Source organism: Panicum virgatum, chromosome 5K (assembly GCF_016808335.1).
Source record: "Panicum virgatum strain AP13 chromosome 5K, P.virgatum_v5, whole genome shotgun sequence".
NCBI lineage: Eukaryota > Viridiplantae > Streptophyta > Magnoliopsida > Poales > Poaceae > Panicum > Panicum virgatum.
In genome coordinates this window covers 41076521-41092079 of record NC_053140.1, presented here as the reverse complement: position 1 = coordinate 41092079, position 15559 = coordinate 41076521, and the positions used below count along the sequence as shown (strand labels likewise).

At 40.1% G+C, this 15559-nt stretch overlaps 1 protein-coding gene across 1 annotated transcript; it reads right to left on the bottom strand.

Moving 5' to 3' along the window:
- Window positions 1-9362: 9362 nt before the first annotated feature.
- On the bottom strand, window positions 9363-15034 carry LOC120707537. Its single transcript, XM_039992454.1, has 3 exons — window positions 14714-15034; window positions 11556-13310; window positions 9363-9833 (listed from the first exon to the last, which is right to left on the bottom strand). Exons 1-3 carry the CDS (start codon window positions 14750-14752, stop codon window positions 9570-9572), a joined length of 2058 nt encoding a protein of 685 aa, XP_039848388.1. The 5' UTR covers window positions 14753-15034; the 3' UTR covers window positions 9363-9569.
- Window positions 15035-15559: the final 525 nt, after the last annotated feature.

Genomic DNA, 15559 nt, shown 5'->3' with positions numbered 1-15559 from the left:
AGGCCGAGGCACTTTCATGTTAATTGATGATTAAGTTAAGTAATTACAGTTAGGGTTTATGATTGCTATTAATCTGTTCCCCAAATTAGCCCCTGTTCATACTTATTCCACAAAAATTAAAGTCAAGTCCATGTAATTAGATCCAAATCCATGAGATTTGTTGCATCCGTAAGCATTGAGAAGAAGGGGAAAGCGAATGAGGAAAACTTACCTCGGTTCGCATCGCGGTGCGCATCAAGCGCGCACCGGTCCAGCCAGTAGCACCGTGAGGAGCCCTCGACGGCCGTGCGCGCAATTAGTACGCACGCACGCGCCGGCGAGGGGCCCTGGACGGTGCATGACCAAGACCGGCGCTCGGGATGGTGGCCATGAGATGGCAACACCACCGCTTGCGGCGCACGCCGCTACCGCGCACGGCGAGGGCCCCGCACATGAGCAGGCTGCGGCACGCGGCCCAGCGCATGGCCGGCCGTGACTTGCGCCCGCGCCTCGGGCGGATCACGGCGCATGAGCGGCGGCCACGGCACCCACCGCACGCGGCGCTACCTGCGGCCCCGCGCGCGCGTAAGGCGGCAGCCGTGGCCAGCCTCTGCGGCAGTAACTCGATACCCGCGCGTGAGCATCAAGCGGCGGAGCAGGCCAGGGCCCCGTGTGCGCAGTGGCGCGAGAGCGCTCGCGGTACGCTGGGGCACGGCACCAGGCCCACGCATGAGGCGCATGGGCATCAGGTGCGCACTGCGCGCCCGCGAGGCGCATCAGGGGCGTTGCCGGCGACCGCCGGATCCCTGGCGGCGGCGCTTGACATTAAGGGCATGAGGAGCGGCGGCTGGGGAAAGAGATGGGAGAGGGAGTGAGGCATTCTTCCGACAGCCTTCATCATTTTAATATGAAGCTGAATGAGCTCTAGATCGTCCGATAGACACGGACGACTTGGATGGAGCCCAATTAGGGTTTCGGCTCCTGGCGGGCCAAACCGATTTGGGCCAAACTAGGCCACGCACGCTGCTGGTTTGCGCGACTGGGGAGTTTTCAGCCTGATTATGAGCTTTAGCCCGGTTTAAGTTTTAAAGTTTTTCTTTTTACTATTTTGATGAGTTAAGCTTTAATTAAGTTATTGTTCACATTTAAAGGCTTTATTTAATTACTGTTGTTTATGTTTAAGGCTTTAATTATTTTCTGTTGCACTTATAATTACCAGCATTATATTTATTTAATGTCCATGAGTATTTATTTCATATTTGAGATATCTATTGTTTATAATTTTGCAAATAAGTTTATTGCTTAATTTATCTATGATAGATATTTCTCAATTATGAATAGTGATATTTTCCATAATTATGATGTTATAAGGTCAATTTAAAAATAATTATGGAAAATCATCATTGATAATGAGTTCAATTTCGGGCTATTGATGAGTCTTGTTTTTCAGCACAATTAATTCATAATGTTAGATGTGCTTGTTAAATGAGAAAGAATCTAAAGATTAATGAGCCTTATCTTTTGTAAGTGCAATAAAGTTTAAATTTTCAGTGCAATTAAGTTTAATAAGGTTTTATGCACTGATTATATAATGCAAAGTTTAAGATTTTATAAGGCTTATATCTATAGTGAAATTTAATCTCTTTATGATTTATGTGTTATTTCACTGCTTAAGTTTGAGTTTAAAATTCCAGAATAAGTGTATTTGCCTTAATGTTTTCATTATGCTTTATTGATGAACATTGCATTAGTTCGCATTGTTTAAGCTGAAAAATTATATTTTTCCACCATGTGCAATTAAGATGCTCTCTAATCAAATGGAACCATGGAGAAGTTTGATTAGAGTACACTTGTAATTAATTCTGACCATCGTTGTTTTAATTATGAGTTAATGATAAGTTTCGTTTGTTTTCCCCATCGGTGATGCAAATTGAAACTTATGGCATGATTTTAATCAGACCATCGTAGGGTTAATTTTGTGCCTTTATGTGCATCTTGTTGTATAAGATTATTGAGACTTCAATTTTATGATTTTTCAGTGGATTATAAGGACTTACTAAGTACCGTTGAGTCCTTTAATGGCACCAACTTTCCTAAGTGGAATAATGAGGTGTCTGCAGTTCTCAGAGTTCTGGACTTTGATTACGCACTTTATGAGTATAAACCTGTTAATCCTTCTATAAGTACTGAGAATCATAATGAGCAATTAAGTTGGAGAAATGGCAAAAATTTAACGAATTTGCAAAATTAGTTATAAAACATTCGATCTCAGATGCCATAAGGGGAGCATTTCCTTATAGGAAGGATGATAGGGAACTAAGTGTTAAGGAGTTTATGAACTCCATTGAGAAATGTTATAAAATTAATTATTTCAACTTCCTCATAAATAAGTTGTCTACCTCACGTTATGATGGGCGCAATGGACTAAGTATACACATTAAGAGCATATACAATATGGCTGCTGAGTTGAAAGCACTTGGCAAGTTCATCTCTGATGATCTGCTGGTGCCATATCTTATGGCTTCTCTACTAGAGAATTATAATAAGCGTGTTCAAAATGTGGATACTCCAGTAAGATATAAGTTATGTGAGTCACTTCATCAAGTGCAAAGGAAGGATAATAAAGTTGTCTCATAAGCTCTTTTAAGTTAAAGTTTCCCCTAAATTTTGGTGGATTAATTGAGATGCATTCCCAGTAGGTCATTAAGTCTGACCCATAAGATCAGGGGAGTTCAAGGGGAGCAAAGTTTAATGATGATGATGATGATGATGATGAAGATATTAAATGCTTCGCATGAGTTTTATATATTTAGCCATATTTGTTTTCAGTAATAAGTTATTCTGAACATTTGCTAAGTTTTGAGATAATAAGTATATCATCATTGTTGATTTTGCTATCTTGTCAAGGAATTATTTTATTTATTTCTTGCATATTGTGTAATGCTTCAATAAGTTGTTGATGAGACCTTGTCGAAATTGTGATATTATTAGTTAAATCACATTCGAAGGGGAGAATTGGAATGTCTCATCAAGTATAAGAGATACTCCAGTTGTAATGTCTCATAAGAATGAGAGATACTCCAGTCATTAGATGTAAGACAATAAAGAGTTATCACCATATTTTATTTGCCCATAAAGATTGATATTCAAAAGGCTGAATTAGAAAATCGGCTCATATAAAGGGTGAATATGATGGAGAACGCTCTAAAAAAACCCATTGTGACAAGAGAATTACTCCATAAAGCCAATTGTCTCAAATAAAGTTAAGTGTGACTTGATTCATTATTCTGGCCATCGCTGATTAATGAATCAATGTTCAAAAATTTTGTTGCTCTAGTTCATTTCTAGCCATCGCTGTTTGACTAGTTCAATGAAGCTTGAGACTTTTGAAGTATGGCTTATATTTATCATTTCTGGCCATCACTGTTTGGTAAATATTTGACCATAAGCTTTGCTGCTCTTGTTCATTTCTAACCATCGCTGGTGTGAGCTTGATTAGTAAAGGAAATTGATCAATGGTATACTAAAGATAAAGAACTTATGTCATGATGAGCTACTATTTATGGATATCCTAATAAGTCTGAGGGGTACCATTTCTACCACTATAATTGTCTCAACTATTGTTTTTCTAAAGGAATGCAAAGATCAGTTGTTTCAACTGTTGTGTTCTTAAAAGAATGCAGAGATTAGTGGGAGTCAGTGGGAGCTCACAAAGGAGGAAGAAATGATTTGGAGAGATGTGGGCTTAGTTACCCCGCATCGATGATTCAAGTAGCAGAATCTCATAATATTTAACTCATGCCATTAGTTAAGTAAATCTCCATCTTAAGCTACCATATATTTTGTTGAGGATTCTCATAAGTTAATTAATCCCAACATGAATATGTGATATATAATAACTGTTGATGTTGGCATAAAAGAATGACCTCATTCGTTTTGAAGGTCAATATAAAGGAGGCCATAAATTGAGTCTATGAGCTTTAGTATAAATTTGTGATGGAATCAAATTAGTATCTTGCCATGATCATGATTCCGAAAGAAAATTAAAATACTGAGCTTATAGCTTACCATGATTCTAAATGTTCATGGATAAAGGTATGTACTGAGATTAAGGTGGAAAATTTACTATCCTAATACTTAAGTGGATGATGCTCTACTAAGTAAAGTGGCGATTAGAATATGCCACTAAGGTTGAGAGCATTTCTATCCTTCAATTAGATTTAAATTAATCTTGGTGAAAGCCTCTTATGCTTTGGGCACTAATGTACACTAAGATTGGACCAAAAAAGTATTAGGATTACCACTAGAGATGTAAGCTGTCCAAAGTGGTAAATGTGAATAATGTTAAGATACACTGTTCTATTTTGCATAGTAAAGCAAATTATGTCTAATACCCTAAGAATAAAGTTGAGATAAAGTTAAGGAAGACGTTCCTTATGCTTCAATCTTTTGAAGCTTATGCATGAGTCTCTAAGTGATTGACTTTGCATTTGTAAGCCGGAAATCCTTATGTGTTTAATATTATCCAAAAGAGGTCAATTGGATAATGTACAAGATACCATAGCATGCTTGTTTATTATAAATTATTTAGCTAAGAGTTCTGTAAGAGTGTGAGGATGTAAAAGTGCACATTAGATTATGTCCTTCACTTTCGCAGAAAAGAGCAATTTTATTGAGAGCTCTAAGCAAACTTGGCATAATGAAAGCTGAGATTGCATAAGGCATGTTTTAACTTATCAAGCTTTAGAATTATATTCCGGTGTTAAGTTTATGGACAACAAATTGATACTGCTATGATTGCAGTATTCATTCGAGTAACAACATAATTATTGATGATGTCTAGACTACTGATGATTAAGTATTATGTTGTGAAAGAAAGGTCCCAAGATCAAGTTATTAAAGTTAAAGAAATAAGTTTGAGTTTATGCTAGCAAGTTATTCAAGACTTGTCACTCATCTCATTTAAATTTTCGCAAAATTAAGTATGAGATTTGTGAACGGTCTTGGACCTGATTCCGGATACATGATCATTCCCAAATAAGTAATAAACGTTCTATCGAGGTATTGTAGTGAACTGTGGGTAATGGAGTCCCGGTAGTGAATTAAATACTACTGACGACGCATTGGTCCAGTTTTACTGTTGTACTGAGTGTGAACATAAGTTTAAAGCGAACCTAAGTTGTTAACCGTTCGATCAAGTGGGAGAATGTTGGAAATTTATGATCTCAGGATAACGACCTAGATCTACATGGCAATAATTTCCACAAATTAGAGATAACATACCAAATATATTCATGTACCGTGATTGGCAGGTACACCTAATGTTTCCATCTATAAGTCGGCTCCGGTCCCACAGTGCTGTCTATAAATATGAGACGGAGGGGTACCCTCTGTAACACTAATCAGTTAATCTCGCGATTAGCAAAACACCAATCAATTAGGGCACTGGAGGGGCTGGAAGCGCGACTTCCTCATCTACTTCGTGGCAGGCACAAGGAGTTGTTGTTCCTCATCTATTTCGTGGCATGCACAAGGAGGAGTTGCTGCTCGTCAAGAACTTCATCAACAGAGAGATCTAAATCTCTCCAATGGTGAAGATCAAGTCTATTTCATCTACATCAGTCATCAGCCCTACTACTACAACTACAGAGGCGTCCATGGATTCAAGAAGCTCTGGTCAGTATTAATCTAATTAATTCTGCATTAAGTAATTAGTGATCATGATTAGACTAAGCTAAGATCCTGTTCATGATTAATTAATTCTAACAGGGCCGGGCGGCGCGGCGACAGGAGAGGGTCGCCCGTGTCGATGGCAGTTTGGTTTGAAGCTCCGGGCGCGACGTAGGGTCGGTGCAACGGCAAACAGGGGCACCTCGCGGCTGCGGGGTGGGGATTGCTGGATGACGCGATGGTCGCATCGCGGATCAGCTCGCGGACTGCGGCGTCGCGAGGGTAGGGCGATGGCGGCAGACCAGCTCGTGGGCTGCGGCGGGAGGCATGCGGGGTGGGAGGAGAGAGTTTCGGGAGGATAGGCTGAGTGCCAACCGAGGAGGCGATGCACGATCTAGTGGAATTCACGAGGATCACACGGCTCAAAAATTCCCGGGGGGGGGGGGGGGAGGGGGGGCGTACGTTCTTCGTTTCATAGTTGCACAGATGGGAAGGCACGTTTTTCTTACAGAGCACGCGTGCGCCAGAGGCTGCAGCGAACGGTGGCCCCCTTCTTATTATTACTAGTGATAGAGACACATATTTATTGCTTAAAGGAATCACAATAATTTATTGATGTGGATCGGTGAGGCCGACGCGCGGTTCCTATCAGATTTCTTATAGAGCGCGCGCTACAAGTGATTGCAGTGAACGGCAGCCACGTGTTTCTACTGCTTAGAGATGGAGACGGTGGCTGGCTCCACAGTTTCTACCGTTTCAAATTCCACTGTCATTTTTGAAAATTTCAGACCCGTTTTGTTTTATTCCCCTTCCTTTAGCCTTGAGGTGCAGGCGAAGGAGATCTAATCGCCAGATTTGAGGGACACAAAGCGGCGAATTGATGGAGACCCGCGTTGATCTTGACGTCACGCGCCGCGCCTGCCGTGTGATTCATCCGCGCCGAGACGGAGTATGCACGAGAAGTAAGCGGAAGCTGCACCGAGCTCGCCGCGCCTCCGTTTCGCCTGCTGCGTGGGGCAGTACACCGGAGACGAGGAGGCAGCCGCGCTGAGCTCCGCCGCGCTTCGGTCCCCTGAGGGGTACATCAGAGTCGAGGAGGCAGCCGCGCCGAGCTCCGTCGCACTTCGGTCCCCTACATCATGGGGGGTACGCCGCACTTTTAAATTTTTCATATACATGATCTGAAAGTTCTCAGTAGTTGTGTTCAAAGTTTTCAAGTAGTCAGTTTCGAGTTTTAGAATGAAACTTTATAAGTTTGGACATGTGATGTTTATATGCTCCATAGTTTTTTTTCACAAATATGAATATGTATTATGTTTTCAAATATGTGCTTCCGAAGCTAGGTATTCTATAAAAGTTTTCCATATAAGAGTCAAAAGCTTTCAAGATTCTACTATCAAGCGCCATTTGTAGAGCTTTAAAAGTCAAACGTAAATTTTTGCCACGTGGAGTGCATATTTTACAATCTGGCAGTACATAGTTACATATATTCATAGTGCAAAGTTTGGAGTTACAAAGTTTTTTTTATCCAGAAGTACAATATTTTGAAATGTGCAAGCAGTAATCCCCTTAATATAAAATGTAAAGGTTAGAATAAAAGGTTTATATGTAATAGTACAATGTTTGAATTGTGCTAGTACAAAGGTCCAATATGCACAGAGTTTGGTGATTAGAAGGCCGTGAATGTAGAAAGTTGTCAATGTAATTCTATTTTTTGTTATTTTTTCAAGATTGTGGATGCATAAAGTTTTTTTAGTGTATAAGTTTTTAAGAATTTTGTATTCGTTGTGCAATGTTCCCTTCATATCATTTGAAACCTAGAGGTGTACAAACTTTACAAGAAAATATTAGACATTTGAGAACAAAGTATTGGATATGTGACTATAAAGTTCTAGATCTAAGAGTAAGAATTTCTAAACATGGTGGTACAAAGATTGTGTCGGGGCTAAAATTCTTTACTTTATACCCATAATTTGAATGCTAGATCAAAGTTCTATATTTACAATTTATAAGTTTGCAACATTCCAGTACAAAGGTTTTGAAGTGCAATATGAGAGTTGAGATATAGAAAATATTCTATATATAGGTTAAAATTTTTATATGTAAAATTTAAAAGTTTATAATAGGCTAGTTCAAAGTTTCTTACTTCAGAATGCAAAGTTAATAATTAAAAAGTTCATGATTTTGAAGCACAAAGTTCTGAATCTAGGAGTAATTTTTTTGATGATGTGACAACACAAAGTTTATGAATACTTTTTGTTTTTGAAGGTACTAACTTGCTGTGCCTAGCACTCTCCACTAGAAAATAAACTAATATTTTTAAGTTCTGGTATTTTTGCAATTTTGCCAAGACATTTGCATAGTAGTTTTTTTACTAAACCATGGTGAATTCATTTTTGTGACTTTTGTGATCATGATGTGTCCACATTAACAAGAAGCTTACTAAACTCCTATTTTGCACAGGTCAGGCCAAGGTTCATTGATAGCTCTGAAACAAGACTTTGGACCACAACACTTCATAAGCATTCAGGTGAGATCAAGGCAGATTGATTACTGTGAAAACAATTCTATACATATGTGTTTTAAAATACAATGGTATGAAGTCCTTAAATTTAGATGCTAATTTTATTGTAATTACAAAGTTTTAGAGTTCGGAGTACAAAATTAGTAATGTTATATTTCTAAAGTTCATATATTCTAATGTTCAAGGCTGTAACTTTTTTCAGATAAGATTTTAGAACAGAGAGATACAAAGTTTATGATAGGCTAGGATAAAGTTCCCAATATGGAAATGCAAAGTTTTTTAATTATGAGTATTATATGTAAAAGTACAAAAATATTTTATCACAAAGTTCCAATTTTTTTGAAGAGTAAAGTTGTATTCACGAGAGTACAAAGTTTATAACATGCTAGTAGAAAGTTTTCTATTTTGGGCTGCAAAGTTTAGAGTTTATTTTACTAAATTTTATTTGAAAAGTCCAAAGTTATTGAACTTAGTGTTAATTTTTATTTTAGTAGAAAGTTTTTATGTAAAAAGTTCTATATCTAGTTGTAAATAGTTTTAAATATTCATGCATAAAGTTTTATATCTAGTAATATAGATTTTTAAATTTAATTGTAGAAAGTTCTGAAATTTTGTGTACAGAGTTTTGGATTTACAAAGTTGTGGATTACGGTGTAGAAAGTTTGAAAATATATTAGTAGAAAGTTTGAAAATATATTTATGGTTAAAAAAGATAATGATATTGGATGAACAATATGGACGTGCAATCAGTTCTTTTTTATTCTACGCTCTAGAATGATAGCCAATCTATTTTTTTATTTATCCTCCTGTACTGTGACACTAAAGAATTATTTCACATATTCTTTTTTTATTAAATCTTGTTGTCTTTTTATTTTTATTTCTCAGTCTTACTAGTTCTACGTGCATATAGATGTGAAACCCCCTGCCCATTCACTCACCCACACAACCATTGTCTCGAAAGAGAAAAAAGAATAAAGTAGAAGGCAGAGTAGAAGCCTGAGCACGGAACTAGAGATAAATTAATTAATTAGCAATGCCAGAGTGTTGTTTCCACCAAGGCAAGTCAAATACGTATTCGCTACTACAACTACTAGTGCACAAGCACTGCTTCCTAGCTGCGACGCTCCTTCGCCGCAATACTGCTGCGGCGCACGTTCGCCAAATAATGGCCCCGGGGAAGACACGGATATTTTCAGCTTTTTACATGTGGCCCACATGACAGTTCATAATAGAAGATGCCCAAAGTGATGGAAGTGTTAGTTTGGGAACAAAAATTTTACACGAGGCTATACAAGGAAGATTTGAACTTTGAGTGCTAAATTGGGAACAAGCTTTTTTAGTGTCCTATAAGGAATTTTCTCCTTTTGTTAATCTGCCTGAGAATATTTAGAAGTGGCTATATTCGAGAATGGAGGGAGTAGTAGTTAAGGTGGGGCACCATAAGCCACATGATAGTAATGAACTCGCCACCATGACTAAGCTGCCTGGCATGACAATCTCGGCTGCAGTGCTCCGCGACATGCATTATCATTTCCACCCACAGCTGGAAGATTATTTCCAACCATGTAGCTTTATCACGGGGGCTGGTCCGAAGGCTTTCATAGATCCATATCGCGTTATAAACATCCTTTGCATGCTCAGGTGCTTCTTCTACATGGCCCTGAAACAAAGAAAATATTTGCCATGATCCTTGCAATATACCAGATCAATATAGCATGAGTTTAGTACCAAAACTTGGTGTCTGAAGACCTAATCCGACCAAGGACAGTAAACAGGCTCAACCAAGGAGTCCAGCAGATATGAAAACAGTTTGATCCTGATCTAATGCCTACTGTTTTGTTTAAGCTTCATTCAATGTTTTAATAATATTCCTTCCTATAAAGAAAAAATGCTCAGGCAAAGAAATTAAATGTTCTTCATTCAATGTTGAAAAAGTCTACATAACCCCCCCCCACCCACACACACTATTCAAGGTCTACTTCAAACCCCCCCCCCCCCACCCCCAAACTATAAAACTGGATATTCTACCCACTGAACTTTCTAAAACCGGTCAAATAAACCCCTAAGTGGTTTTTGTTAAAGTGGCACGGTTTTTTCTTTTTCTTTTTTTATTTATTTCCACTGATTTTTTTTGAAAAACCATAGTAAATCACAAAAAAATTATAAAATAGAAAATCCAATTTTATTGGACTCCACGTGAGTAGATCTAAACAGTGAAGATATAATATAGTATGCTTTAGTATAAAGTTTTTGTTGTAGCTTTAGATCTATACTTTTCTATAATTAATTGAAACAATCCATAGGTATAGCTTCTATGGTCCAATTGTGGTGAAATTTTTATGGTTGGCAAATTATTGTATGCTTGAACTGTAGTAAAAATTCCATACTCATTGGATTATTGATCTATAACTAAGTTATACGTGATCCAATGAGTATTTAATTTTTACTATAATTCAAGCATACAACAATATTCCAACCATAAAAATTTCACTACAATTAGACCACAGAAGTTGCAGCTATGAATTGTTTCAATTAATTATAGAAAAAGCATAGATTTAAAGCTACGACAAAAACTTTATACTAAAAAATATTATATTATATGTTAACTGTGTAGATCTACTCACGTGGAGTCCAACAAAATTAGATTTTTTATTTTATAATTTTTCTGCGATTTACTATTATTTTTTTAAAAATTCAAGGGAAATAAATAATAAAAAAAGACAAAACTGTGCTACTGTAGCAAACCAAAACCACCTGGGGGTTATTTGACCGATTTTGGAAAGTTCAGGGGTAGAATATTCGGTTTTATAGTTTCGGAGGTGAAATAGTCCACCATGAATAGTTGGGGGAGGAGGGTGGCTAAGTAGACTTTTTCCAATGTTTTAATAATATTCCTTTGTATAAAGAAAAAATGCTCAGACAAAGAAATTAAATGTTCCTTTTGGAAGAAATAAAATAATGTTTTCATAATAGATGAACTTCATTTGTTATTTGACCTTTTTGTCATAAGAGCAAAGATAAATAGATGGATATGTGCAGTTGGATGTTCAATCCAACAAATGCATTAATGATTCGGACAACAGTATAAATATCACCGAAGCAGTCCCTAGTGCAAATTTAACTCTTGAGTATACTGTTAATTAACTTACTCTAATTTTAGTATATGTAACGAGTAACAATGCATGCACTAGAATGAGAGATATTAAATTCAATTCGTCTGCATGGTGTAGTATCATAGCGCTGAGTCTCACTATTTCACCAATTCGTCAATGACTTTCATCGGCATTGTCATGGGATGTATAGAGATGAAAATTGAACTAAAACATTTAATATAGATAGAAATTCTAATTAAATGACAATCATCAAGCATATCCACCCCTACCTCAATATCAATTTTCTCGGATCGGTCATCCTTTTGCAGGTTGTGATACAAATCCCCTAATAACCAATCGGCAAGCGTATCTGCCTGTCGCCATGACTCAGCTTCCTCCCACGGACTCCATGCCTTTGAGCAGTCACTCCAATGGCAGTTCAATTCGTTGCAAGCACTGAGGTATAAATTGCGGCGCGAACGGCCAGGCAGCATGTCTGGTTTTACCACCAGAAGGAACATCATATAATTAGACAGCAGCTTGGTAACCTCGGCAAGCCTTTTGTTGACCTTTTCTTCACCCCTGGGGAGCCGTATGACCAAATCAGTTACAATGTGCCACACAAGGATGCTCCTGTCCAAGTCCATGTCATTGACACTCCAGTTATATCTGGCACAGTTGTTCCTTTGCAGTGCAGCGCTACCCCTTGAGTTCACTCCTGTATCCCTTGTCACCATTTCCCTCCACACCAACACCTTGAGGTCCTCCACTGAGCAAAACTCGTTGCCCGAGAAAGTACCCGAAAAACGCAGCTCGTGCCACCAGTGCTGGAGCCCCAGCTTCTTTGCCAGCCAGCACATTATCCCTTTCCTGTCACTGACTGACATATCTAACAAGTTATACTGCCCAATGGAACCTGACCAGAGTCTCCTCCTTGCCGGCCAGCGCACACGCCATCGAAGGTAAGTGATGGCATCAGCCAGCCTCTTCGATCCAATCCTGTACAAGAAAGAGCATGTCCAGGTGGATAGGATGGCCTTGCACAGTGACATGGCCTCCAGGACCAAAGCTCCAGCCAGCAAAACATAGCTGATAACCACATCTACCCTGCTGTACCCATCTCCGCTGCTGCCGATGCTGAGTTGAAACAGCAGGAACGCGGCAACTGTACCAAGCAGAGAAATGCAGTGGATGCAGATGCCATACCATGTGTGGATCACAGCTGCCTTGGTGTACAGGATGTCATACATCAGAGACAGCTCCATCTCCACCAACTTGTATAGGTCAGCGATCATAGATTCTGAAGGAACTGTATTAGATCCTGTGGAATCATGTACTTTCATTGTGGCATCTGTGAAGGCACCCTTGCAGATATCAAAATGTGTATGAGCTCCAAGCAGGATTTTCTCTTTACCAATTTCCCCTCCATCCCTCGGGAGATGGTTCAATGGCTCCGGAACCCTAACCTTGCCATCTGACTTGTCGAAGCTGCTGGTGATGCTGCTGATGTTGCCACACTTGAGTGCCCATACCCTCTCGCCATACTTGGCAAGACCGGCAGCAAACATGGAGATGGAAGCAGCAAGAAGGAGCAAGGTGCCGTCATGGCTGCGGCTACTAAAGATGAACTTGTAGATGACATAAGCGGCTCCCAGCACCTGCACAGCGAGGGTCTGCAGGTGGCGCAGCCATAGCCTGTTGTCCTCCAGCGCATAGGCGGTGATGTTGTCCGGGCCGCCGAGGTGCAGCAGCAGGAATGGCGCCCAGAATGCCACCAGTAGGTGCTCCCGAGAGCTGCTGGCGACCGATAAGTGTCCCAGTGTGTATATCGCCGTCGAGTCTGCTGACAGGTACGCCAGCCAGAGGATAATCCTCAGCATGGTAGAGGAGCTATGCCGCCGGGTTCCTCCACAGGCAAGGAGCAACACTTGCAGCACAAAGCTTGCAACGACCATGATTTGTATCCCCCAGTTGCTCCACAGGTGCAACAGCCCTCCATCTGCCATTGCTCTGCTCTTGAAAATGTGTTCTGCAGCATCAACGTCCTAAAGAACACAACAGCATTAGTAACAAGCTAAGATCTGTATGCATGCATATGTTGTCCGCAAGCACAATAAGCAGGGGACAGCATGTGTATCAAGATGAGATGGCTTACATAAGTGATATAAGAAGTAATGCAGGATCGATTCACCGCCCCAACCCCCCCCCCCCCCCCCCCCCCCAAAAAAAAAAACCCCACCACACACAAAAGAAACAAAGTCGGACCCTGTAACTCGGCGCATTTGATTAAATGGCACTTTAAAACTACTATGCAATAGTTGGTACTCTTTCAAAAGAAATGAACTCCCAAGGTTGGAAGATTAGCTTCATTGTCATAAATAGACGGCCTGCATTTGGCATAAAAAACCCTGCGGCAAACATATATAGGATATAAAGGGGCCATCTCATTCAAATATGATTCCTAAATTTCATTTCAGAAGCGAGGCAATTAGACTACCACAATCATTCTAAATACAGAGTACTAATGCTAGCTTTGCCTTCGCCACCATTTACTGAAAAAAAAAATGCAATTGAGAACAGGTCGGGTATTGGCTCTACCAGATGTGAAGGTCGTCATGATTCGTGAAATAGACCCACCAATTATTTATTATCCATGTGCATCTCGCGTAACTACACCATTCACGTAACTCTAGCTGACGAGTCCATATAATTTCTTATTACTCTGAACACTGCATAAATTATATGTCTTGGTAATCCAACTTGCAAAGATGGGCAGGTACGGTGGGTTTGAATCCACATATGAGCATGTTGCATTTCTCAATAATTGAGATTAGTAGATGTGGACAGGCCCTGGATGTGGATACTTGATAAATAATAGGACTTGATCTTGAGTTGCAAGTTTGCAACTTACCATTTAATATAGTCTGCATATCTTAATCCATCTTCATGTGCCTAACGCTAGAAGAAAACTAACACGCATGCTGCGTTTCTCAAGAATTGTGACTAATAGATGTGGATGCTCCGATTCTTGATAAACAATAGGGTTTGACCTTGAATTGCAACTTACCATTTAATATAGTCTACATATCTTAATCCGTCTTCATGTGCCTAATACTAGAACAAAACTAGCACCCATAAGAAGTACATGTTGTAGGTTCTTTGTGCATTTAGACACTAGTCCATTTTCTAGATGTTGGCCTGTTTGATACAAAGAGCTAATTGTTAGCTAGCTAAAAATTATTAGCCTACAAAAATCAACCAAGGAGCTAAAAGTGGGACTAATTTTTAGCTAGCATCCCATCAAACAACTAGTCCCACAGGTTGGTAAAACTTAGGGAAGCTAATTTGGACTAAAAGCATCATGGATAGAAAAGACACAAATGTCCCCGCCGACAGCCAATATCTTATCACTTTCCCCACCCGACCCGGCCTCCTGCGCTGGACCTACCGCGAGAGCGGCGACCGGCGTGGCTCGGCCGTCGAGCATGCGGCGGAGGGCCGGTGTCCTTTTCGTCGGGCCCGCCGGGGAAGCCGAAGCCGCCGCCGCGGGGGAGCAGCACGCAGACGAGAATGCCGTGGAGGGTCGCGTCCTGGGCTTGCGCAGGAGGAGAGGGCCTCGTCCTCTTCGACGCCGGTGGCGTGCCGCGTGCGGAGGGGCCCGGGGATGGGGGCGTTGAGAGGAGAGACCGAGTGGGTGGTGCACTGGTGCGCCGGTGCAGCCTTGCAGGAGAGAGGGGAGGGGGTGGGGACTGGACAATGAGAGGGATTAGAGGGGAAAAAACAAAGGGGTTGTACAGTCTACTTTTTAAGTTTTTATCTAGTCTATCCAGCTAAACTGTTATTGTGTGTCCTCCTGAATAAGGGTCTATTTGGATACAAGGTCTAATCACTAGCTAGATAAAAATTAACCTAAATTAGAAAGGGCTAATCGGTGGGCAATTTTTTAATTTTTTAGACAAGCCTTCAACTAGTTGTTAGCCGAATAGCTAGCCAATATTTGGCTAATTTGAGCTAGTTTTTAGCTCAATTAGTAACTAGCTCCAGCTTATCCAAACAGACCCTAAATGGATTCCTAGCAATTTGTATGGAAAAATATAAGGCCATGTACTCTTATTTATGGAAAAAGATCGTAAAGTTTTGTGAGAGAGAGAGAGAGAGAGAGAGAGTAGTTTTAGCTTTTTAGGCAATTGTGTAAACTCAGAACAATTTGGTGATTTTGGATATTCAAATGGCTCGGGAAGGACTACATTAGATTGCACAAAGACATTTGCAAGTGATGCTGCCAAGACAATTA

What these genes read in the sequence shown, in the direction of transcription:
- LOC120707537 (XM_039992454.1), bottom strand. Translation starts at nt 14,752, where the DNA reads ATGCTCGACGGCCGAGCCACGCCGGTCGCCGCTCTCGCG. An exon ending in CGCCGGTCGCCGCTCTCGCG is followed by an intron (nt 13,311 to 14,713) that starts GTAGGTCCAGCG and finishes TGTGTTCTTTAG; the next exon opens with GACGTTGATGCTGCAGAACA. An exon ending in CCGAGAAAATTGATATTGAG is followed by an intron (nt 9,834 to 11,555) that starts GTAGGGGTGGAT and finishes TCTTTGTTTCAG; the next exon opens with GGCCATGTAGAAGAAGCACC.